The 27,428-nt window shown below is 38.3% G+C and overlaps 2 protein-coding genes across 9 annotated transcripts in view; one reads left to right on the forward strand and one right to left on the reverse strand.

Moving 5' to 3' along the window:
- dync2i2 (dynein 2 intermediate chain 2) overlaps positions 1 to 27,428 on the forward strand; it is a 145,708-nt gene that overhangs the window by 75,216 nt on the left and 43,064 nt on the right. The window lies entirely within an intron of this gene.
- Positions 1 to 27,428, reverse strand: part of sptan1 (spectrin alpha, non-erythrocytic 1) — a 92,181-nt gene that overhangs the window by 55,331 nt on the left and 9,422 nt on the right. For all 8 annotated transcript variants that reach the window (XM_062959402.1, XM_062959401.1, XM_062959403.1 and 5 more), the window contains 9 exons: positions 18,413 to 18,652; positions 18,194 to 18,319; positions 10,339 to 10,479; positions 8,888 to 9,034; positions 8,168 to 8,301; positions 6,757 to 6,901; positions 5,744 to 5,898; positions 2,361 to 2,496; positions 141 to 242 (listed from right to left, as the gene is read on the reverse strand). In XM_062959402.1, coding sequence (XP_062815472.1) covers positions 141 to 242; positions 2,361 to 2,496; positions 5,744 to 5,898; positions 6,757 to 6,901; positions 8,168 to 8,301; positions 8,888 to 9,034; positions 10,339 to 10,479; positions 18,194 to 18,319; positions 18,413 to 18,649 — 1,323 coding nt within the window. In that variant the 5' untranslated portion in view covers positions 18,650 to 18,652. The remainder of the gene's footprint in view (positions 1 to 140; positions 243 to 2,360; positions 2,497 to 5,743; positions 5,899 to 6,756; positions 6,902 to 8,167; positions 8,302 to 8,887; positions 9,035 to 10,338; positions 10,480 to 18,193; positions 18,320 to 18,412; positions 18,653 to 27,428) is intronic.

Genomic DNA, 27,428 nt, shown 5'->3' on the forward strand with positions numbered 1-27,428 from the left:
CGCAATTACAACATCTCCTCAATTGGTGGTAGAGGTGGGATTTTAAAAAGATTTCCCCCTGCCTGAGTTCTCTATCCCAACCCCCCGCCACCACAATTCAAAATTAGGTTGGTTTTTCCCCTCCCAACTCTTTGTGTTACCTTCTCTTTGACTTCATCAGAGGCATAGTGCCCAGCAGTGAGCAAAGCGTTGCCAGATTCATCCGCGGATTTAAAACTATCTTCATGGGCATCAATTTCTCCCTGTGGCCGAAAAAAAACCGAATAGAATTTTATATTCCAAGACAGTAGCATCCCCCAAAAAAATAATACTTCTGCACCATGTCACGGACGTTGCCATTAGTTCTCCTAATATATAAATTTATTCTCCTCCTCCAAGACTGAAGAGCCACGATATCGCCTCTGTCCACTGGCCATGCTTTTATTCTGTGAAGCTGTGCTATTTTAATTTGTTGTGATTGTTATGTATTTCATCCTGTTGTGTTTCATATCGTGCATTTTATATTGCTGTATTTTACTGTATGTTGTTGGGCTTGGTCCTTATGTGAGCCGCCCCGAGTCCCCTTGGAGAGATGGGGCGGGATACAAAAATAAAGTTATTATTATTGTATTATTACTCTGACACAACATGCGATACATGTGCACCCACCCCTTCGATGGAGTTTATTTATTATTTGTTTATTACAATATTTATATCCCGCCCTTCTCACCCAACAGGGGACTCGGGGCGGCTTACAATAAAACACATATATAAAAATTGTACAATACACTATAAAACAGTTAAAAATTATTAACTTACATCGGACAATAGTTGGAGACATTTGGCACCGGGGCATTACCGATCCCTCCCAATTTGGTGCCATCTGCAAATTTGCTAAGCGCACCCTCTAATCAAAGCGTCCTCAAACTTTTTAAGTGGAGTAAGTGGGGTTCATGGTCCCTCAAACTGTTGAGCGGCCGAATTATCATTTGAAAAAAAAAATACGAACAAATTCCTATGCACACTGCAATTATTTATTTATGTATTTATTTATTTAGTACATTTACATCCCACCCTCTCTCACCCTGAAAGGGACTATTATCAATATTGTATGTACATACAATATATTATATTATTGGCATAGCACAATATTAGCATTATATATTACTATATTGTACTATACCACTATACCGTAATATTATTAGTAATGTTACATTTAATATATAATATATAATTAATATTGCTATATTGTTATTCGTATTATATTGTATTACATGACAATATTAGTATCAATACTACATGTATACACAATATATTATTTATTTATTTATTTATTTATTTGCTACATTTATATGCCGCCCTTCTCACCCCTTGACTCAGAGCGGCTTACAAATTAAATTTACATACAATATTATGAGTATAGTACAATACTGGTAATAAATTACTATATTGTACTGTATCAATATATTGTAACATTATTAGTAATATTACATGTAAAATAGGAGCCCCCGTGGCCTAGTGGATTAAAGACTTGAAGGTTGGGTTGCTGACCTGAAGGCTGCCAGGTTCGAATCCCACCCGGGGAGAGTGCGGATGAGCTCCCTCTATCAGCTCCAGCTCCATGTGGGGACATGAGAGAAGCCTCCCACAAGGATGGTAAAAACATCAAAACATCCGGGCGTCCCCTGGGCAACGTCCTTGCAGACGGCCAATTCTCTCACACCAGAAGCAACTCAAGTTGCTCCTGACACGAAAAAAAAACATGTAAAATATAATATATAATTAATATTATTATATTGTATTATTAGTATTATATCGTATTACAATATCATATTATGAATATACATATTATATGTATATACAATATGTTATAATTATTATATATTATTGTAAAATACAGTATTATATATATATATATATATATATATATATATGCATACACACACACATATATACATATATATAAAACATGCAATAAAGCATGTTATTGCGGGGAGGGGCCTTCAGCTGATGTAAAGAGACAAGATGGAACTCTCTTCATGGCTCCCTCTTAGCTTAATAATAATTATATTATTACCATAGCACAATATTAGTAAATGAAAGAACAATACAATATTTAAAAATAAAAACAATTTTAACCAACATAAACCTATCAGGATTTCAATGGGAAGTGTGGGCCTGCTTCTGGCCAATGAGATAGTCAAGTTAAGTAGGATTGTTGTTGTTGTGTGCCTTCAAGTCATTTCAGATTTTGGGCAAGCCTACGTCTAAAACTGAGGGCCGGGGGCCACGTAAATGAGCTTGGAGGGCCGCATCCAACCCCGGGGCCTTAGTTTGGGGACCGCTGCTCTAATCGGTCATCCAAGATAAAGATGTCTCACCTTATGCTCCTGATGCCTGTCCAGGAGGGCTTCGGCTCCGGCCACGTCATTGGCCAGTTCGTCGGCATTGATCAGAGCCTTCATTTCCGTCACCCAGCTTGTGAGATCCCGGAAGTCCGCAAGGAATCGCTGCAGCCTGCGGAAGAGGAGGAAAAGCCAGTGGCAGAAATGGAGCTGTGTCCATAGAAACCCCATCCTGATCTTTATCCAGGAAAGTAAACCCACTTTCCAAGTTTCAAGGTTTCAAGGGCCAGGCTGTGGCGCAGGCTGGTGAGCAGCCTGCTGCAATAAATCACTCTGACCATGAGGTCATGAGTTCGAGGCCAGCCCGTGGCGGGGTGAGCACACGTCAATTAAAAAAAATAAAAAATAGCCCCTGCTCGTTGCTGACCTAGCAACCCGAAAGATAGTTGCATCTATCAAGTAGGAAATAAGGTACCACTTATAAAGTGGGGAGGCAAATTTAACTAATTTACGACGTTGGAATGAGGAAGTGCCTTCACAGTGGATGATGAAGCAGCTGCTTCCCCCTGTGGCCAGAATCGAACATCCCCTCAGGAGAAGGTTAAATTACCTCTGCGTCTGTCTGTCTCTGTCTCGGTTCTATGTGTATATGGGCATTGAATGTTTGCCCTATATGTATATAATGTGATCCGCCCTGAGTTCCCTTTGGGGTGAGAAGGGCAGAATATAAATATTGTAAATAAATCAATAAAAATAAATAGATGCCAAGGCCAATTGTTCCTGATTTATGGTACTTTTAACTGCCATGGCTCCATGTTATTTATTTATTTATTTGCTACATTTATATCCTGCCTTTCTCACCCCGAAGGGGACTCAGAGCGGCTTACCAATTAAATTTACATACAATATTATATTATTAGCATAGCACAATACTGGTAATAAATTACTATATTGTACTGTATCAATATATTGTAATATTATTAGTAATATTACATGTAAAATATAATATATAATTAAGATTATCATGTGTTGTCGAAGGCTTTCATGGCCGGGATCACAGGGTTGTTGTATGTCTTTCGGGCTGTGTGGCCATGTTCCAGAAGCATTCTCTCCTGACGTTTCGCCCACATCTATGGCAGGCATCCTCAGAGGTTGTGAGGTATGGAGAAAACTAAGCAAAGAGGTTAATATATATCTGTGGAAAGTCTAGGGTGAGAGAGGTCAGTGTGAATGTATGTTTGCCCTATATGTATATAATGTGATCCACCCTGAATTCCCTTCGGGGTGAGAAAGAAGGGCGGAATATAAATACTGTAAACAAATAAATATATGAATAAATAAACCTTGTTATCTGTTCTTATGCCCCCATGCCTGGTTGTTCTTTCTAGCGAATCTTCGTTATTATTTGGCTACAAATAATCGTAGAATAGTAGAGGTTCCTCCCTAAAGCAAGCCACAATCCACGCGGGCAAATCTGCAAGCTTATGCGCCTCACTGTGGATTAAAGGAATGCCACAAAAAGAAATCATTAGGAAACTTGTTCTTCTGCAGATGACAGGATAAGCCTCCTTCGCTCTTCCCTTCAAGGCATTAAGGGAACGATGTACTTTGGGAGTCAAATGCAGGGTGTGGTGCACACCCACCCACAGCCAACACTTTGGGAAATGCTAATCTACAAGCAAATATCTGACGACGCCTGTTCACTCTTAATGCTCTGCATGAGGATGGTTTTGTGGAAAGAGTGTGTGAGGCGCTGTAAAGGACTAAGAACGACTGAGGGTCTTTCAGGCAAGGGGAATCTTTTTTATCCCACCGCTGCCACCAATTTGTAAGGATTTAACCACCAAAAGACTCAGAGAGGATCTTATTCACTTTAGATGGTGTAAAGAAGTGTGTTTTTATTTTGATTTATCGATGTCATGTTTAATTTTGTTTTAAAAGTCATGTTTGGCTATGTTTAATAGGGTAAGTATTAGTTACCAGTGCGTGGAGGATGGTAACCAGCTCAGCATTCTGAGGCAGGTTGCCATAGTAACGAGGAAAAGGAGGGAATGTTTTAAAAACAGTTTAGTCTCTGATTTTTAGTCACAGGGAAGACACTGGTTCCAGGTTAGGGATACCAGGGAAACTCAGATCTCTAGTGGTGCTGAATTAAGCAAGTTAGGAGACTTGTTTAGGTTTATTGGTAGAGTCTGAGCAGTAAGGGGAAGTAATCCCAGTTAGATCCAAAGTGATCAGTTAGTAGTTTTGGTTGGGAAAGGAAAGGAGAAAGTATTTGGAAGAGTATTCATCATAAGTTATATTTGCAACTGGTTAAGAAAGTTTAACTCTGAGAAGCAATATTGTAACCACTAAGCTCTGTGTCTGAAATAAACTTATTTTTTGTTCTTCCATATCCAAGTCTGTCACATATATTCAAAACTAAGTTACCATACCATCTAAAGTAAATAAGAAGAATAAAGAAGATAAATTCCCCTCTGCCTGAGTTCTCCACAATTGGTGGCCGCGGTTAAATAAAACATATTTATATTGGTGGCAGCAGATATAGTTAAATATATAATAATATAATTAATAAAAAGATTCCTCCTCTACCCCACATCTCCACAGATGGTAACGCAACTTGGTTTATAATATAGGCTTAGATGTTGGAGGAACAATAACAAGTTTATTCATGGACAGAGCTTAGTGGTTACAAAAGATGTTTCTCACTTAGAGGCACTTTTATTAACAGTTACAATACTAGAATGAGGTGAGTCAAACTCCCTAAAGTGTCATTTCTTTTATTTAAAGTAGTTAGAACTCCTTCCTCTGCTACTTTTAAACCGCAGTCACCCTGTGATATATGGTTCCTGTCCCCTTGATCAGGTCATGTAAGTGTTATTTATTTCTATAATTGTATTTTTACTTTACTTAATAATGTGTTATTATGTCGTTATATAATGTTTATGTTGTTTTTATGATTGGAAACCGCCCTGAGTCTCATCCGGGAGATAGGGCGGTATATAAATAAAGTTTTTATTATTATTATTATTATTATTATTATTATTATTATTCGATCACAGATTCTCTGTTCCTTACCAGGACACAGACTACATTAAATAAGTCAGCAAACTTATTTTAAACCGACCCAAAAATGAACAATTGAGTCCCCTTGATCCCCTCAAACTAGGATCAATCTTCCCTGTGCCTCATTGGAGCACAGACTGAATCCCTTTTTTAAACTCTGCGCTTTTCCAGCAAAATGGCAGTTGGCTCTGCCTACTTCTCCATGGCAACCAGCCTCTGAGTGCTGAGATGCAATAACTGTAATACTTACCCTTTTAAAACACAAACACACAATTAAATATAACATCTGTAAACCAAAAATTCATACTTCATTACAGGCGCCTACATTTTTGGAGGCAATGCAGCATTCTTACCTGTAGGAGTCATTGAGGCGAGCGTGTCTCTCAGCCGCCCGGGTTCGAATCTGCTCCCAGTTTGCAATCAGCTCCTCGCGTTTCACATGGATCTGAGAGGCATTGGGAGGGTGCGATTGCTGCAGTCGGTCAGCCTCGGCACACAAGGCCTTCACCTAGAGAGAGAGAGACAGACAAACCGTAAGGCTATGAACGAACCGCACATACAGTTCAAGTTGATTTGCGCCAAAAATATTATTTATAATTGTGGAAACAGGCACTAAGACAGATTTTGTTAACTGTTAGAAAAATAACATGTGCCTTCATTTTAAAATTCATTTCATTTGTTTTTGTTTTTACTCATGCTTTTAATGAGTTTTTATGATCAATGTAAAGTTTTTTTTATAATGTCGATTTTTTTGTGTTTTATTTATTGTAATATGTCTTAACTGTTGTACTTGTTTTGTTAGCCGCCCCGAGTCCCTGTCGGGAGGATAGTGGCGGGGTAGAAAAATAAAGTTAGTTACTTACTTTAAAATATGTTTGCGACAGGGCAATATGTGAGTATAACATGACAAAAATCTTGGAAATGTCTGATCTTCTGGCTGATATGTTTTGGTTTGAAGTTCCGATATGTAGTAAATTTACTGTAGTAAATTATAGTAAAACTAAATTATTGTGCTGCAAAACCAGTGTGCGAGCAACATGAGATATTTGGAAAGCTCTGATCTAAAGGCTTATGGAACATTAAAATTTTGCTTGGGAGTTTTTTACGGGTGACTGAAATGGGTGAGTTTGATGGGCAATTAATTATGAATGCAAAACAGGAACGAGGAGGGACGAATGCAAAATTGAAGGCTCCCTTTGTTCTATATTGTCACTAATGACTGTGACAGCGTTAAGCAGGACATTCATTTCTTAGTGTGCAAATTCCGATGTGAAAAATACAAGGTCGGGTGGGATAAGCAATCCCTATCATCATAGTTCCTGCCCCAAAACCAGGACTCGAAGAAGCTTCACAGAAAGCATCTAACCTTATCTTCCAGAGCCGCCAGGTCTCTCTCCAAACCCTCGTGTTTGCGGAGCAAAGCCTGGACGCTGGCAAGGTCTCTGCCAAAATCGTCCGAGGCCATCAGCTGCTCCTTCTCCTTAATCCAACTTATAGTTTCGTCCACATCTCTGCAAGAAACAGGTCTCCATTCAGTTCATGTGCATCTCACCCTCCATTCAGTTCATGTGCATCTCACCTAATTTTACCACGAAAAACTGGGAAAACATTGACTCAAGTATAAGCCGAGAGTGGTAAATCTCAGAAATAAAAATAGATAATAATAAAATTACATTTTTGAATATTTACATAAAACTGGAATTTAGGATAACACTGTCCAACTCTGATTAAATAATTATTCTCAACTTCTTCAATGTAAATGTGCTTATGTATCCTTTTAATAATAATAATAATAATAATAATAATAATAATAATAATAATAATAGAGTAAAATAGTAAATGTAATAATAATAATACAGTAAAATAATAAATGTATTAATAGAGTAAATTAATAAATGTATTAACAATAATAGAGTAAAATAATAAATGCAATAACAATAATATCAGAACTAAATAATAAATGTATTATTATTATTATTATTATTATTATTAATAATAATAATAATAATAATAATAATAATAATAATAATAATTTTATTCTTGTACCCCGCCCCATCTCCCCGAAGGGACTCGGGGTGGCTCACATGGGGCCTTGCCCAACATCACAATATAAAATCAAAACAAAAACACAAATTTACAACAATAAATCAACAATATCGGTAAAACAATCGAAAAGGACAATCTTACAAGATAAAATGTTAAAACAGGTATATCAAACACAAGTCTGGGCCAAAAGGTGAATGTGTCAAATCGGGGGGAGATAGTTACATAATTGACATAGTCAATGAAGTACTATAAATGACAATAGTGACAATAAGAGGGCAATGACAATAATAATAATAGATTAAAATAAATGGAATAGTAGCAATAATAACAAGAGTAAAAAGATAAATGTAATAATAATAAGTAGAGTAAAATAATAAATGTAACAATGCCAATAATAGATGAAAATAATAAATGTACCATATATACTCGAGTATAAGCTGACCTGAATATAAGCCAACCAAGACTCTCACCCGAGTATAAGCTGAGGGGGGCTTTTTCAGTTCTAAAAAAGGGCTGAAAAACCCAGCTTATACTTGAGTATATACAAGTATATATTCTGCGTAAACAGAAGTCACATTTCACTACAAACACAGTTACGGGGGATCGTGCATCGGGCAATAATGATCCCCTTTAAAAGCTTGCTTTAGAGAGGTAGTAGAGAGGTATCTTCATATGTCCAACTTTAAATGCAGACTGTTATGTAACGATTGTTATGCAGGTCACGTCCCTACCTGTTAAAGCGCTGCACTTCGGCGGCTCCAAAGAGCTTCCCTTGCCTCTGGAGAGCCAGGCCTTTCAGCCGCTGCCAGCTTGCATTGACTTCGTCCTGTTTGGACTTGATTAACTCTTCTTCAGGGTGCTGCTCCTATAAAACAAAATGAGGGACATCTTTAGATGAATCCCATGTAAGGGAAGCAATCCCTTCCCTCCCTCAGTGGCTTCCATTTTCACCCACCCACGATCTAATTCCAACATAATAACAATAATAATAATAATAATAATAATAATAATAATAATAATAATAAAACTTTATTTATATCCCGCCACCATCTCCCCAACGGGGACTTGGGGCAGCTTACATGGGGCCATGCCCAAAACAATACAATATAAACAGCATATAAAAACAACACATCACAACACAATAAGCGATACAATAAATAATAATATCCATTACAGTACAAATCAAGGAGACAATGAGAACAAGGGCGGTCCACGTGAACATTATGTTAAAACTCGGGCTGAGAAAAACATAAAACAAAACCATAGCGAACAGGGTCATAAGGAAGTGGTGTAGTCTAAAGGATAGATATTAGAGGGAGCAACGGAAAAGAAATATAAAATATATATAAATTATATATATATATATAAATATATATATATAATAAAAAATATAAAATAGTTACTCTCCACATTTCCACAAAACAGAATGTCCATCGGATTTCAGGCCTTACCTGGATCAGCTTCCCCGCAAACTGGTTCACTTCGTTCACTCGCTCTTCGTGGGCCGCCAAGTCTGTCTGGAACTCCTCAAATTTCTTCTGCAAAACCTCCACGTGCTCCAGGTCCAGGCCCAGCTCTTCCGAGGTCACAATCGCTTCCTGCAAAATACAAGGTGACGGGTTCTAGACCATATCCACATGGAGAACCCAGAAAGCTGGCCTGATGCAAGTGGTTCTGGTGAAACTTAAAAAAAAAATCATATCTTCTATATATATAAAAGGGTAATGAAATTTCGGCCTAGGACAAAACAACAAAACTGCACATCCCAGAAACACTAAACTTGGCAGCACAACCCCTCATCCATGCCTCTACGTTCATACAACAACAAAAAAAGAAAAATAAAGTCCTAATTAGAGGGAGAAGAATAATTATTTTTATTCCAATTGCTGCCAGTTAGAAGGCTAAGCTCCGCCCACTTGGTCTCCTAGCAACCCACTCAGCCCAGGGGACAGGCAGAGTTAGGCCTCACTTAGGCCTCTTCCACACTGACTATAAAATACAGATTATCTGATTTTAACTGGATTATATGGCAGTGTAGACTCAAGGCTCTTCCACGCAGCTATATAACTCATTTATAATGGACTTAATGTCAAGGGAAAAGCTTTTACCTTAACTACCACCAATTCCTCAATACTTTATTTCCCATACCACCATATTTCGCCTCAGCAACGCGTGGCCGGGCACAGCTAGTTCCATATAAACTTCTAAACACCCACCAGTCCCATTAAGGTGAAATGATCTGCAAAGTCTATTTCTGAACAATGATGAATCATTTCAACCACAGTTGGATAATTGCTTTACAAGCTCTGCTGTGTGTGTATGTATATCTATATATATAAAAGAGTGATGGCATCACAGCGACCCACAAAACAACAAAACTACAGGCCCCCCAACCTCGAAATTTGACAACACAACCCATCATCCACGCCTCTAGGTTAATACAACAAAAAGAAAAGAAAAATAAAGTCCTAATTACAGGGAGAGGAATAATTGCTTTTATCCAATGGCTGCCAGTTAGAAGGCTAAGCTCCTCCAACTTGGTCTCCTAGCAACCCAATAAAAAATAATAAAAAACACTAAAAAACAATTAAAAACACTAAAAAATTAATACAATAAAATACTATAACAGAAAATAACTAAAAATAATACAAGAAAATAATAAAATATAATAAAAAGATAACTTACAATAAAATTTATAAAAAATACAAACAACGTCAAATAAAAATTACACAACAATTTTTAACCAATACCACCACCACTTTGTCACAGCAACGCGTGGCCAGGCACAGCTTGTATGCGCCAAATAAAACAAGCTCCCACAATACAAAAGAGAACAAATACAAAATACAAAAGAGGCAATTTGACATTAAAAACCCATCCTCTTGGGCCCAAACCCGGCTACCTTGTCGTTGATCCAGTCCATCACATCTTCGCACTCTCGCAAATATTGCACCAGCTTCTGGGCTTGCTGGAGCTTGATTCCTTTCTCCCGCATCTTCTCCAAAAGCAGCTCCCATTGACGGTGAAGCTCCTGCATTCGAGTCTAAAGGGTTTTTATAAAAAGGGAATGAACAATGGAAACGATATGGCAGATATTAAGTGAGGCCATTTTATTTTTAAATCTGGAGAAAAGGCTGAACTGTCAACTCTTCCTATATGTCAGCATATATATTTTAACTGTCTTGTGCCCTACCTCAAGCCATGAGGAGAGGCAGATAATGAATACATTATTATTATTATTATTATTATTATTATTATTATAAACACAACAAGATGAGTCCACAGCAGACACTCTGCTGGCTGCTATACTGCATGTCGGACACTTCCCAAGTGTCTAGGACTGTGTGATGTATTATTATTATTATTATTATTATTATTATTTTATTATGACACAGCAAACAGACAGGATTTCGTATCACAAAATCACTATTATTATTATTATTATTATTATTATTATTATTTTATTATGACACAGCAAACAAGATAGACAGGATTTCATATCACAAAATCACAAGTCGAACACTTCCCAAGTGTCTAGGACTGTGTGATGTATTTTCAGATGATGCGTGCAGATCCCAGTAGGGTGGCCTTTATTATTATATTATTATTATTATTATTATTATTATTATTATTATAAACACAACAAGATGAGTCACAGCAGACACTCTGCTGGCTGCTGTATTTGGATCACACGTCGGACACTTCCCAAGTGTCTAGGACTGTGTGATGTATTATTATTATTATTATTATTATTATTATTTGAAACACAACAAGATGAGTCCACAGCAGACACTCTGCTGGCTGTTGAATTGGATCACACGTTGGACACTTCCCAAGTGTCTAGGACTGTGTGATGTATTATTATTATTATTATTATTATTATTATTATTATTATTATTATTATTATTATTATAAACACAACAAGATGAGTCCACAGCAGATACTCTGCTGGCTGTTGTATTGGATCACACGTCGGACACTTCCCAAGTGTCTAGGACTGTGTGATGTATTATTATTATTATTATTATTATTATTATTTGAAACACAAAAAGATGAGTCCACAGCAGACACTCTGCTGGCTGCTGTATTGGATCACACATCGGGCATTATTATTATTATTGCTACTACTACTACTGGCGAAGGCAAAGCAATGGAACCAGGAACTAAACTCTTGGACTTAAAAGGGATACCAATCACTCAGCACTGTCTGTATTTCCCATGGGTTCAGGTACATCTACACTCAATAATTAATGCACTTTCACACCACTAACTGTCACGACTCAATGCTACAGAAGCATGAGAACTGCAGTTTTACAAGCTCTTTTGCCTTCTCTTCCAAAGAATGATAGCTCCCCACCAAACTACAACACCCACGCTTCCCCACATTGAGCCATAGCAGTTAAAGTGGTGTCAAACGGCATGAAATCTACAAAGTAGATGCCTCATGAGTGGATACTCCCTTCATCTTGTTATCAATCTTAGTGTCCTAAATCCAGGATCAATCCCAAGCAGAGCAAAATCAATGGAAACTGAAAAAATGGCTACTTTGAGTCTCCTCGGGACAGAAGAAGCAGGATACTAAATAATAATAATAATAATAATAATAATAATAATAATAATAATAATAATAATAGTAATAATAATAACTGATCCTTACAATCTGCCAACTGGGATCTGCGCACATCATCCGAAAATACATCACACAGTCCTAGACACTTGGGAAGTGTTCGACTTGTGATTTTGTGATACGAAATCCAGCATATCTATCTTATTTGCTGTGTCATATAATAATAATAATAATAATAATAATAATAATAATAATAATAATAATAATAATACATCACACAGTCCTAGACACTTGGGAAGTGTTCGACCTGTGATTTTGTGATACGAAATCCAGCATATCTATCTTATTTGCTGTGTCATATAATAATAATAATAATAATAATAATAATAATAATAATAATAATAATACATCACACAGTCCTAGACACTTGGGAAGTGTTCGACTTGTGATTTTGTGATACGAAATCCAGCATATCTATCTTATTTGCTGTGTCATATAATAATAATAATAATAATAATAATAATAATAATAATACATCACACAGTCCTAGACACTTGGGAAGTGTTCGACTTGTGATTTTGTGATACGAAATCCAGCATATCTATCTTATTTGCTGTGTCATATAATAATAATAATAATAATAATAATAATAATAATAATAATAATAATACATCACACAGTCCTAGACACTTGGGAAGTGTTCGACTTGTGATTTTGTGATACGAAATCCAGCATATCTATCTTATTTGCTGTGTCATATAATAATAATAATAATAATAATAATAATAATAATACATCACACAGTCCTAGACACTTGGGAAGTGTTCGACTTGTGATTTTGTGATACGAAATCCAGCATATCTATCTTATTTGCTGTGTCATATAATAATAATAATAATAATAATAATAATAATAATAATAATAATAATACATCACACAGTCCTAGACACTTGGGAAGTGTTCGACTTGTGATTTTGTGATACGAAATCCAGCATATCTATCTTATTTGCTGTGTCATACAATAATAATAATAATAATAATAATAATAATAATAATAATAATAATAATAATACATCACACAGTCCTAGACACTTGGGAAGTGTTCGACTTGTGATTTTGTGATACGAAATCCAGCATATCTATCTTGTTTGCTGTGTCATACAACAATAATAATAATAATAATAATACATCACACAGTCCTAGACACTTGGGAAGTGTTCGACTTGTGATTTTGTGATACGAAATCCAGCATATCTATCTTATTTGCTGTGTCATACAATAATAATAATAATAATAATAATAATAATAATAATAATAATAATAATACATCACACAGTCCTAGACACTTGGGAAGTGTTCGACTTGTGATTTTGTGATACGAAATTCAGCATATCTATCTTATTTGCTGTGTCATACAATAATAATAATAATAATAATAATAATAATAATACATCACACAGTCCTAGACACTTGGGAAGTGTTCGACTTGTGATTTTGTGATACGAAATCCAGCATATCTATCTTATTTGCTGTGTCATACAACAACAACAACAACAACAACAACAATAATAATAATAATAATAATAATAATAATAATAATACATCACACAGTCCTAGACACTTGGGAAGTGTTCGACTTGTGATTTTGTGATACGAAATCCAGCATATCTATCTTGTTTGCTGCGTCATACAATAATAATAATAATAATAATAATAATAATAATAATAATACATCACACAGTCCTAGACGCTTGGGAAGTGTTCGACTTGTGATTTTGTGAAACGAAATCCAGCATATCTATCTTGTTTGCTGTGTCATACAATGTTGTTATGTCAATAATAATAATAATAATAATAAATGAATAATAATAATTCCACTTGTCCCGTCAGTCTGCTTCAGTTTGACTCCATTTTTGAACACAACACAGGACTCTTGCCTGTTTCTGTTTGCTGCAATAAACCAACACAGATCCCACTCTTACACATCCAAATTCTTATTGACAGCACTATAATGTTTTGCATTTATCCATGTCATTCATCCATTTGAGCCGTTTCAGTCAAATGCCAGGCACAAGAACATGATATGCAATAAAGAACCCGAAACATAATTGTTCCCGCTTTACTAACATCAACAACAACCTTTGTGCAGAGTAGGTACCACAATGGGCAATGATTTTACAGTCACACTTTTTTATTTTATGGGATTGCCTATAAGCTTTAGTCACTGGAGCGATGAGGGCTGCTGTCCATTGTGTGAAGCAAAATGACTGAAATGTTGTTACAAACAAGTCGTAAGAGTTGCGTTTGGCTGAACCCAAACACCAGAATAATCCAGAAAGTAGACAAAGAAGGGAAGCACGCACAGCAACACCAAGAGCACACTTGCAAAAACAAGGCGGCCATCCGCTCCACCCAGCATTCCTTGTGCTGTGATCATCAATAGCGGGAACCTGAAAATCAAGCTGAGAACTCTCTCGAATCTGGAAAAGCCTACACAGTCGTGAGGTTTGCACCATTTCAGATAGGGAAGAAGAGCTCACACGACTTGGGATGCTCACACTCTCATGTGATCAGAACAGGAGGCTAGGGCTGTAAACAGGATCCCACTGCTATTTCCTTCCAGGACATAAAACTGACCCCATGAGCCGATAACGCTGCATGCACAGAATCCTAGAGTTGGAAGAGACCCCCAAGGGCCATCTAGTCCAGCCCCTTCTGCCATGCGGGAGCACACAATGAACGCCTTCCTGACAGATGGCCATCCAGGCTCTGCTAAAAAAAAACCTCCAGAGAAGGAGAGCCTAGACTCCGAAGCTGCATATTCCACTGTTGGAGATATGATTCATCTTAACACATTTAAATTAAATGCATTTAAATTAATCCATCGATGGTCTTCTATTCAAGTGCTAACTAAAGTTGACCTTGCCAAGATTAATTTGGTGCCTATATTTTATTTAGTTATTTTTCAAACTTATATGCCGCCACTCCCCTAGGCCTCAGGGCGGCTTACAAGAACCGGCTAAAATCAACAATTTAAAAACATCTTAAAAACATCTTAAAAACATCCTAAAAGCACCTTTTAAAACATCAATAACAGAACTCAAAAGCCTGCCGAAACAGGTGTGTCTATAGGATAATACTACATTTTATAATACTGCATTAATATAATAATATTAATCATATATTATATATTAAATGTAATATTACTAATAATATTATCATATGATGATATAGTATAATATCGTAATTTAATGCTCATTTTGTGCTATGCTAATAATATATTGTACGTACATTTGATTTGTAAGCCGCTCTGAGTCCCCTTCGGGGTGAGAAGAGCAGGATATAATAATATTATATATTAAATGTAATATTACTAATAATATTACCATATAATGATATAGCACAATATAGTAATTTAATGCTCATTTTGTGCTATGCTAATAATATATTGTACATACATTTGATTTGTAAGCCGCTCTGAGTCCCCTTCGGGGTGAGAATAGCGGGATATAATAATATTTATTATATATTAAATGTAATATTACTAATAATATTACCGTATAATGATATAGTACAATATAGTAATTTAATGCTCATTTTGTGCTATGCTAATAATATATTGTACGTACATTTGATTTGTAAGCCGCTCTGAGTCCCCTTTGGGGTGAGAAGAGCAGGATATAATAATATTTATTATATATTAAATGTAATATTACTAATAATATTACCGTATAATGATATAGTACAATATAGTAATTTAATGCTTATATTGTGCTATGCTAATAATATATTGTACGTACATTTGATTTGTAAGCCGCTCTGAGTCCCCTTCGGGGTGAGAAGAGCGGGATATAATAATATTTATTATATATTAAATGTAATATTACTAATAATATTACCGTATAATGATATAGTACAATATAGTAATTTAATGCTCATTTTGTGCTATGCTAGTAATATATTGTATGTACATTTGATTTGTAAGCCGCTCTGAGTCCCCTTCGGGGTGAGAAGAGCGGGATATAATAATATTTATTATATATTAAATGTAATATTACTAATAATATTACCGTATAATGATATAGTACAATATAGTAATTTAATGCTCATTTTGTGCTATGCTAATAATATATTGTATGTACATTTGATTTGTAAGCCGCTCTGAGTCCCCTTCGGGGTGAGAAGAGCGGGATATAAATGTAGTAAGTAAATAAATAAATAAATATTATTTTTTTTCCTTGAGCTATTTCATCTCCTACTACAGGACTGTATCTTTGTACCAAGCGAGTTGCTTTAATGCTCTTTTCTGACTCATTGGCATGTTGTGTTTTTTAAGTTTTGCATTAGGAGGCTGAAAAGCAGAGCACAACCCTTTCTCCAAGGAATTATTCAAAGTGAACTCGAGGGATGCCATTCCCAGCGGGAGCCCCGTGTTTTCGCAACATGCGAAGTATTCCCAAACTTTAAAGAGTAGAGGGAGGAGAAAGGAACAGAGACATTCAGCAAAAAGGGGGGAAAGCGATAGAGAGAGAAAGCAACACACCAACAGCTAGCAATCCACCTACTCGTATGTGGGCCCCAACATGGGTGGTAGTAACTATGGGGCGCTGAGCGGTCCTGTATGGCGTGAAAGACTAAACCGACGACACACAGGGGTTACCATCGCAGACAGAACAGAGACCCGACTCCACAGGCACCATCTCTCCATACACTTCTATAAGCATTATGTTTCAGTATAGTTTGCAGACTGGAACTGAAGCCACACTATCCTAGAAGGTCCCAGTAAGGAAGAGTTCTCTTGCACCAAATGGACCGGCAGGAAAAGCAGGCTGCAGTTCCTAATCACAAACCACACATACTGATGCTATAATTCCCATCATCCCTGACCATCCCTATTAGGACTGATGGGAGCTATAGCTATAGGGGCCGCAGTGGCGCAATGGGTCAAACTCTTGTGCTGCGGAACAGCTGACCTGAAGGTTGGCAGTTCAAATTTGCGGGATGGGGTGAGCTCCCACTGTTAGCCAACTGAGCAGTTCGAACACATGTAAAAATGTGAGTAGATCAATAGGTACCGCCTCGGCGGGAAAGGTTAAAAAAAGTGTTTCTGGATGTCAAGCTGGATCCCAGCCTGGAGCATCAAAACCCCAGTTCATTGACACTGAGGGGCAAGAATGAATATAATAGTTTATTCACAAGTTGGTTATCTGGCTAACTAGCTGACAATAGCTAGCTGCAGGGTGAATATGCACTTTGCCTGGGATCTATGAATTAGTCTCCTGTTTTTAACATTGTATATTACATGTTGATTTTAATGACTGTTTTTTTACTGATGCTGATGTTTTTATTGGAATAATTGTGTTATTGCTTTGTTATTGTTATTTGATTGTTGTATCGGGCATGGCCCCATGTAAGCCGCCCCGAGTCCCTTAGGGGAGTTGGGGCGGGGTATAAAAATAAAGTTGTTGTTGTTGTTGTTGTTATTATTATTATTATTATTATTATTATATGTGGCAGAGGAGGGCATAATGCTTAAGATGGTTAGCTACATTGAAATCAAGTCCTCCATAGCACTGGGCTTCGGGGGCACAAGACTCCCATGAAAGTGAAAAACTGAATTAAGAAATTGTTATCTCTAGATTCTTCAGCATACAAATGTGAGTAGATCAATAGGTACTGCTCTGGCGGGAAGGTAATGGTGCTCCATGCAGTCATGCTGGTCACATGACCAGGAGGTGTCTATGGACAACGCAGGCTCCTTGGCTTGGAAACAGAGAAGAGCACCTCCCCCAGAGCCAGAAATATTGCTATATGGGGCTACTGTATGCTAGCTCAAATCCTTAAGTCTGTATAAGATTTTTAAAAAAGTTTTTAAAGCATGTTTCTCAAGAGAAAATTTTAAAATTTTGTGGCGGGCTGTGGCGCAGGCTGGAGAGCAAGCCAGCTGCAACCAGCTGCAATGAATCACTCTGACCAGGAGGTCATGAGTTCGAGGCCCGCTCGGAGCCTATGTTTGTCTTGTCTTTGTTCTATGTTAAAAGGCATTGAATGTTTGCCTATATGTAATGTGATCCACCCTGAGTCCCCTTCGGGGTGAGAAAAAAGGGCGGAATATAAATGCTGTAAATAAATAAATAAACAATAATAAAAAACCCCAACCCTGCAACAAGTAGAGCCCTCCAACACTCACCCTGATGGTTTCACTTGAGAAATGCCCTTCCGTGATCATGAGGTTCCCAGTCTCGTCCAGTTTCACGATGGCCCCAGAGTTGGCCTGCACCTCGGCTTCAAAGGCCTGGTGCTTCTGCAGCTTCCCCTGAAAGAGGGAAACAAGAGCAGTACGTTACCGACCCCGCCGTCTTCTCCAGATGGCCCACAACCTCCATTCACAACCGGGAAAGGTTCCTACCTGTAAATTGGTCGGATCCTTGTAGTTCTCGTCCGACGCAATCTGGAGCTTCTCCTGGATCCATTTCTCCAGCTCATCCGCATCGCGCTGGAAGAACTGGAAGCGGTAGGAATCCTCCAGCTTCTGGCGCCTCAACGTGGAGAGCTCCTTGAACCGGTGGTAGCGGTCCAGAACCTGTTGGCGCCTCTCTTGTATGTCCTCTGCCGTTTCCAGCACTTTGACACCGGTAGGGTCCATTCTCTGAAAGCCAAAAGGCAACAAATGAGCACCGAATGAGCATTGAATGACTGGCACACAAGCAGGATTACGAAAGGAAAACTCAAAAGGCTCACACCACTGCAAGGAGCACATACTTTGAATGCAAAAGGTTCTAGATTTCATTCCTCCAAAGTTTAAAATTTCAAATGGTTGTCTTGGACTGATGGCAGCCTGAGAACTGGGAAAGTATACAGTATTTTTCCCACCTGAGATATTTGGACCCAGAGCCGGCCCTAGGTATTTTTCAAGTGTAGGCGAACAGAATTTTGCCCCCCCCCCCCCCCCCAAACCAATCACTGAAAAATAAAAGCGTTGGATAAGCGAAAATGTTGGATAATAAGGAAAGATAAAGGAAAAGCCTATTAAACATCAAATTACATTATGATTTAACAAATTAAGAACCAAAACATCATGTTTTACAACAAATCAATAGAAAAAAGCAGTTCAATACATGGTAATGTTATGTAGGAATTACTATATTTGCGAATTTAGCACTAAACATTGAACAGGGATATAGGGCAGTGTGGACTTAGATAACCCAGATAGCCCTCAGTATTAAAAAAAACTCTAAAATCAGGACAATAAATAAAGAACAACACTCTGAAAACAGAAGAAATCCAGACAGTAAACAATCAGGGACAGCTAACTCCTCCCAAAAAAAGATTCTCCCAGGCAAGAAGAAGCCAGGCCTTGAAGCCACAGGGCCATTAAATGCTAATCAAGGTGATTAATTACAACATTCACACCTGCTTCAAAGAAAAGTTCTTTCTCCCACCCTGGACCTTCTACAGATATATAAACCCCACATACCTAGCTTCCAAGTTCCCACAGACCTCACAATCTCTGAAGTCCCCAAAGGTGGGCTCCCGTGGTGCGAAGGTGGGTCTGCGCCGGCCGGAAAGCCCAGCACGGGCACCGGGAGGCCCAGCGTGGCCGCCGGAAGGCCCAAAAGAGAAGGAGGTGGAGAGTGGTGCCCTCCTCTCAGGACGATGGCGCCCCTGGGACGATGGCGCCACAGGCAAGTGCCTAGTTCGCCTTATGGTTGGACCTCCTCTGTTTGGACCACAACTTCCATAATCCCTCACCATTGGTTAACTCTCAGGTGAATATTGTATGTACATGATGCTCTAAATTACATATTGCATTTTATGTTTTGAACTTTTATAGTATTTGCTTATCTTTTTGACATAGAAAGAAGATAGCTCTATACTCAGAGAGGCCTGACTATTTCTGTGGCCTTTGCATGATGCTCTAATATACATACCTCTTTTTATGTTTTGAACCTTTATAGTGTTTGCTTATCTCTTCGACATTGTCTAGTATAGACATCTGTGTGTATTTATCATTAGATTACATCAGCCGCCTCCCTCTTAGCATTTAGGAAACAACTTAAGATTTGGTTATTCAAGCAGGCATTTGATGAATGACAGAAATCTGGAAGTAAAAAGTAATTAAAGACATTCCGGGATCAATGCAAGGTCTAAAGGTTTTATGTTGAGTCTGTGATTGTTGTTATCATTTTATAGTTGTAACGGTTTTAATCTATTTTCATATGTCTGTCAATTTGATGTGTGATATTTTATATATGTGAGGCATTGAAATTTGCCATTGATTATGTTGTGAACCGCTTTGAGTCCCCCCAGGGGTGAGAAAAGTGGTATATAAATGCAATAAATAAATAAATAAATAAATTGGTTATGCCAATGATGGGCAACCTTTTGTGCTTGGTGTGTCAAAATTCACCAAAAAACCTAGCATGACTTGGGTGGTGTGTCACTTTGAGAAAAAAACCATAATATCACAATATATATAGTTTAAATAAGAAAAATATATAATTGAAATATATAACTGTATTTAATAAATCAAAAACTATTTACTACCATTATTTCCATGTACAACAATCTATGGTACCTCTTGCAATTTCCACGCTGATTTCTCTCTATTGTAGTCTCAATGTAGTCATGAATAATGAATAGTATAATAATAATATAATAGTAATAATATAATAATATACTACAATAATAATAGAATAATAATAGAATGATACATACATATGTGTATGTGTGTGTAATGTGCATAATTCCCATGGAGTAAACAACAAAACCACTGGACCAAATCACACCAAATTTGGCCACAAAAGACATTAGTCATCCAATCAATCTGAATGCGGCAGTGTGTCAGCAAAAATGGCTACGCGTGTCATAGGTTGGCCATCACTGGGTTATGCTAACAATAAACAACAAGATCTATGTTTTATCTTTCAATTTTACCCTGGCAGGTAAATAATAATCATGATGATTGTGATTATGACAATTCTGCAAAAGGTATCCACGACTGGTCAAACCACTTCTCCAAAGTTAAACCAAAGAACCGCCTATTTCTTTTTAGAAGTCCACATTTTACATCGTTTTTTAACAAAATAGCACAGTAACACAGAACGCAACCGACAACTGAAGACAGCCAAGATGAAGCACTAGCAGAAAAAGGCCCTTTATGAGCAATTGACAGGCCTATTTGCATTGCTGCAGTGCGGCGAAAGCCTACTCAGACTGCAGCCCGCCAGCCTCTCAATTGTCTCCTAAAAAGGTGGAAAATACTGGAAGGGGAAAAACTGCCCCATCCGTCACAAACAAAACATGCCGGAGAGCTCTTTGTTTAAGTGCCCAAAATTAAAAAGAGACATGCTGATAGTGACAATATCAGCAATGCTCACAGCCTGACCCATGTTAGGTTTCTATGGCTAAGTGAAGATCTGAAATCTGGTTTCCAGCACTCAAACCACTATAACATATTGACTCCATTCCTCCATAAGTTGGAGTTGACTTGAACGCACCTAACAATAACAACAAAAACCCAGTTTTTCCCACTATGTTTGAACTATTTTATTTAGTTTATTCTAATGATGGTTAGACATCAGTCAAAACAAGTCACAGCATAATATTCTCACTTCTCACCCATAATAAGGAATGGTAGCTAGATCAAGGTGAAAACTCTCAGTATTGTCCTTGTGTGTGTAAAGGCTCATTCTTGTAATAACAAAGGTGTTGTGGCCATCATTACATGTAAAAGCCAAATATGTAGTGATTATGTTTGCATGTCACAACAGGCCACGGTGTGGTTTTCTGAAAACCGGTTTACTACATATATGTAAATGTGCTGGTGATTTACATATATGCAGTACCTATGCTCTGCTAATTGGTCACAAAGCTAGAAACATGAACTCATGGTTTCTCGATGTCATAATATCCAAACAAATCTGTGTGGGTTGTAGCTGGATTGTTTCCGCAATTGCCCACCTCAAAATAAAAACTGACCAAAAGGACCCAGGAACAAATTACCGTATATACTCAAGTATAAGCCGACCCGAATATAAGCCGAGGGACCTAATTTTACCACAAAAAACTGGGAAAACATTGACTCCAGTATAAGCCAAGGGTGGTAAATTTCAGAAATAAAAATAGATACCAATAAAATTGCATTAATTGAGGCATCAGTAGGTTAAATGTTTTTGGATATTTACATAAAGTTCAAATTTAAGATAAGACTGTCCAACTCTGATCAAATCATTATTCTCATCTTCAATTTCAATGTGCTTATGTATCCTTTTAATAATAATAGAGGAAAATAATACATTTAATAATAATAATAATAATAATAAAAATATAGGAAAATAACACAAGTAATAATAAATAGAGTAAATAATAAATGCAATAATAATAATAATAATATCAGAGTGAAATAATAAATGTATTATTAATAATAATAAAAATAGAGTAAAATAAATGTAATAGTAGCAACAATAATAGAGAAAAATAATAAATGTAATAATACCAATAATAATAGAGAAGAATAATAAATGTACCATATACAGTAGAGTCTCACTTATCCAACATAAACGGGCCGGCAGAACGTTGGATAAGCAAGATACTTCACTTCGGCAGAAAAAATGGAAATCAAAGATACAGAATGGGGGACGATGCCTGGTTTGACAGCAGTGTGTGCGAAAAAGACCTGGGAGTCCTCGTGGGGAGGAAGATGAACATGAGCCAACAATGTGATGCGGCTGCTAAAAAAGCCAACGGGATTCTGGCCTGCATCAAGAGGGGAATAGCGTCTAGATCCAGGGAAGTCCTGCTCCCCCTTATTCTATTCTGCCTTGGTCAGACCACGTTACCTGGAATCACACTGTGTCCAATTTTGGGCACCACAGTTGAAGGGAGATGTTGACAAGCTGGAAAGCGTCCAGAGGAGGGCGACTAAAATGATTAAGGGTCTGGAGAACAAGCCCTATGAGGAGCGGCTTAAAGAGCTGGGCATGTTTAGCCTGCAGAAGAGAAGGCTGAGAGGAGACATGAGAGCCATGTACAAATACGTGAAGGGAAGTCATAGGGAGGAGGGAGCAAGCTTGTTTTCTGCTGCCCTGCAGACTAGGACACAATGGAACAATGGCTTCAAACTACAGGAAAGGAGATTCCACCTGAACATCAGGAAGAACTTCCTCACTGTGAGAAGGGCTGTTCGACAGTGGAACTCTCTCCCCGGGGCCGTGGTGGAGGCTGGATGGCCATCTGTCGGGGGTGCTTTGAATGCGATTTCCTGCTTCTTAGCAGGGGGTTGGACTAGATGGCCCATGTGGTCTCTTCCAACTTTACTATTCTATGATTCTATGTTGGATAGTAAGGCGAGATTAAGGAGAAGCCTATTAAACACCAAATTACGTTATGATTTTACAAATTAAGCACCAAAACATCATGTTATACAACAAATTTGACAGAAAAAGTAGTTCAATACACAGTAATTCTACGTAGTAATTACTGTATTTACAAATTTAGCACCAAAATATCATGATGTATTGAAAACATTGACTACAAAAATGCGTTGGATAATCCAGAATGTTGGATAAGCGAATGTTGGATGAGTGAGATTCTACTGTAGTAGCAACAATAATAGAGAAAAATAATAAATGTAATAATACCAATAATAATAGAGAATAATAAAAAATGTACCATATATTCTCAAGTATAAGCTGACCCAAATATAAGCTAACCAGGACTCTTACCCGGGGCTTTTTCAGTCTTAAAAAAGGGGCTGAAAAACTAGGCTTATCCTCGAGTATATACAGTAGTTTATTTGGTCACTTGCCATACAGTTTGTGGCCCATAGTGAATGGCCAAACCTCCAAGTTTGGAATATCAAGCATTATAGGGGTTAAGTTCATGGTTTCAGCAATCTGTTGAACAAATCAGACTGCAGTAAAGCTGGGTCTGTGCCACATGTTCTAAGGAACGGCCCTTCCGCTGTAATAATTTAAATCTTTCACCGATGACATCTACAGAAAGTCTGTGAAATGGTCAGTAATGGAAAAACAAATTAAACTTTTGGGGGGAAATGGAAAAGGATAGGGAATGTGCCATTACTTAATCTCTTCTCGGAGCATGCCAGAGACTCAGGAAACATCTGTGTACAATTCATTCCAAGTAACCAAAAGCACAAAAGACGGGGAATTATTTGCCACAGCCTTCTGTTGCCGATTTCTCATCTCTGACTGACAAGAAGTGCACACGTAATATTCGGCGGGTGGATCCACCCATCCCGGGGCCACAGACAGCGATTTCAGCCCCAGCAGTTGTTCTCCTTGTGAACCCAGCTGCATTGCGGCATTTTAAGCAGGGGTGTCTGTGTCGGAGACTGAAGATTGCGGAATTTGGCGGATCCTTCACTTTCTAAATCAATACTGCAGGATTCCAGAATATCATTGCCAGATAAAGGCCAACCGATGCCTCCACCTCATGGCCCCCCTCCAAAGGTTACACAACGACGCCAAAGAGAGACAAGAGTTAGAGCGAAGACTGGTGAGTTCGGCCACAGATCCAGTTTGCGTATCTGACAAAACCAGATGCTCTCCCTGCTAGTTTCAGTCTGGTAACTTGGCTCCCAAGAAAAGGCACCAAGAGACGTGAAGGCAGATGACTAATTGCTACAAATGCATTTCTCCGGGGATTGCAATCATGCTGAACGCAGGCTTTTCAAACTCGGTGCCGCCAGGGTGGGGCAGGGAGGCGCTTTCCATGCGCACCTGTTCTCACCTGCATCCCTTCTCACGTCTTTGCTTCCCTCACGGCAAGGACTAATGATTTCTTGTTTTTTATATTTTGTTATATTGTATTGTTCTGGGCATGGCCCCATGTAAGCCACCCCGAGTCCCCGTTGGGGAGATGGTGGCGGGGTATAAATAAAGTTTTGTTGTTATTATTATTATTATTATTATTATTATTATTATTGCGGTTGCCTAGGACCCCTGGTTATTGCCTGTCTCCAAGAAACACCATCCTTCACTAAGGGAAACAACCCCTGCTACTTTCCTTGTTTATCCATACCTCACAACCTCTGAGGATGCCTGCCATAGATGTGGGTGAAACGTCAGGAGAGAATACTTCTGGAACATGGTCACACAGCCCGAAAGACATACAACAACCCTGTGATCCCGGCCATGAAAGCCTTCGACAACACATTGACAAAGGACTCTTGTCACACCCTGGACTCTCCACAGATATAGATTTACCTTCCTTGCCTAGTCTCTCCATGCCTCACAACCTCTGAGGATGCCTGCCATAGATGTGGGCGAAACGTCAGGAGAGAATGCTTCTGGAACACGGTCACACAGCCCGAAAGACATACAACAACCCTGTGATCCCGGCCATGAAAGCCTTCGACAACACATTAACAAAGGACTCTTGTCACACCCTGGACTCTCCACAGATATAGATTTACCTTCCTTGCCTAGTCTCTCCATGCCTCGCAACCTCTGAGGATGCCTGCCATAGATGTGGGCAAAACGTCAGGAGAGAATACTTCTGGAACATGGTCACACAGCCCGAAAGACATACAACAACCCTGTGATCCCGGCCAGGAAAGCCTTCGACAACACAAACCCCTGCTCTTGCGATTCAAAGCACGCAGCCTTGCCCTTTAAGGAGAATTTAGAAAAATAAAGCCTCTCTTTGTAAGTACAGTAAGTAGAGCGAGTCAATTGGGGGGGGGGGGGAGTGCTTTGGTCTGAAATAATGGACTGTTCCTTCCTGCAGGAAAGGAACACATACACACACATAACCGGATGCGAATATGTCGGTGTCCTGCCAAAATGCAACCAGTACTCACGCCACCCGGCCACCAATGACCAATCCCATGGGCGCTTCACAGGAACACAGGAATGAAGTCAGCTTTCGATATTTTCACCCCAGACTGAAAGCTGCCTCCCGATTTGTCCCCTGCAGGTTAAAGAGGCCCGTCCTTTGTTCTCAGAAAAAGGCACCAAAACCATCAAAGCACAAAGGATGCCCGAAAAACAAACAAAGGGACCTGGGAGTCGCTGGGCTTGGTCTGGAGGGAGACTTTGCTCCGAAGGTTGCCGATGTAGGCAGGCCCAGGCGCCCGTCATTGCTGCATTCCAGGCATTTCTGCCAGCTGCCATGCATTGGCACAGCCCCTCCCATGGCCATGTGCATTGCGCCGATAAGGTCAGCCACTAGATAGAAAGTTCCAGGCTGGGCGGGGAAGCCGAATGAATTGGGTTACTTGTCTCCTAAGAGATGGGACAATGAAGGAGGCAGAGGGGGAAGCAGGACAGTTGCCGAGAAAGTATTTCTCTCCCTAACCGATTCTGTTTTGCAGAAAAGTAGTCTAAGACATCTGGAAGGTCCAGATGGGTCTCACTCCTGAGTTTATATTATTGATATGGGTTAAGAAAAGGTGTAGAGCAGGGGTTCTCAAACTTTTAAAGCAGAGGGCCAGTCCACAATACTTCAGACTGTTGAGGGGCCGAATTATCATTTGAATAAAATTACGAACGAATTCCTATGCACACTGCATATGTGTTATTTGTAGTGCATAGAACAATAACAATGAAAGAACAATACAATATTTAAAAATGAAAACAATTTTATCCAACATAAACCTATCAGGATTTCAATGGAAAGTGTGGGCCTGCTACTGGCCAATGAGATAGTCGGGTTAATTAGGATTGTTGTTGTTGTGTGTCTTCAAGTCATTTCAGACTTTGGGCGAGCCTAAGTCCAAAATTATTTATTTATTCATTTACTACATTTATTTCCCACCTTTCTCACCCCAAAGGGAACTCAGAGCAGCTGTATGTACATACAATATATTATATTATTAGCATAGCACAATATTAGCTTTATACTATATTGAACTATACCACTATACTGTAATATTATATGTAATATTTAACATATAATTAATATTATTATATGATATTATTGTTAGTATTGTATTGTATAAAATGATATTATTATCAATATTATATGTATATACAATATATTATATTATTAAAACTGATATAAAAAGATTATATTATAAAACTAAGGGCGGGGGCCAGGTAAATGACCCTGGAGGGCCGCATCCGGCCCCCGGGCCTTAGTTTGGGGACCCCTGGTGTAGAGATATTGAGAAGAGGGAATCAAGGAACCTTACTCCTTGCGTCCTAAATTAAACAACAGTATAGAATTAATAGTATATAATATATTGTATTTACATTTGATTTGTGAGCCGCTCTGAGAAGAGCGGGATATAAATGTAGCAAATAAATAAATAAAAAAATAAATTGTAGACCGGGGAAGTGGAAGCCAAATAGGTAAATGGTTTCAGCAAGTTCCAGTTCATTGTCTGTCCTTTAGAAGCACTAATTTGAAAAACAGAATGCCAGGCATCTAAAGCAGGAATGCTGAGCATGTGATATTTT

This window comes from Anolis carolinensis, unplaced genomic scaffold, assembly GCF_035594765.1.
Source record: "Anolis carolinensis isolate JA03-04 unplaced genomic scaffold, rAnoCar3.1.pri scaffold_7, whole genome shotgun sequence".
In the NCBI taxonomy this organism is placed as follows: Eukaryota; Metazoa; Chordata; class Lepidosauria; order Squamata; family Dactyloidae; genus Anolis; species Anolis carolinensis.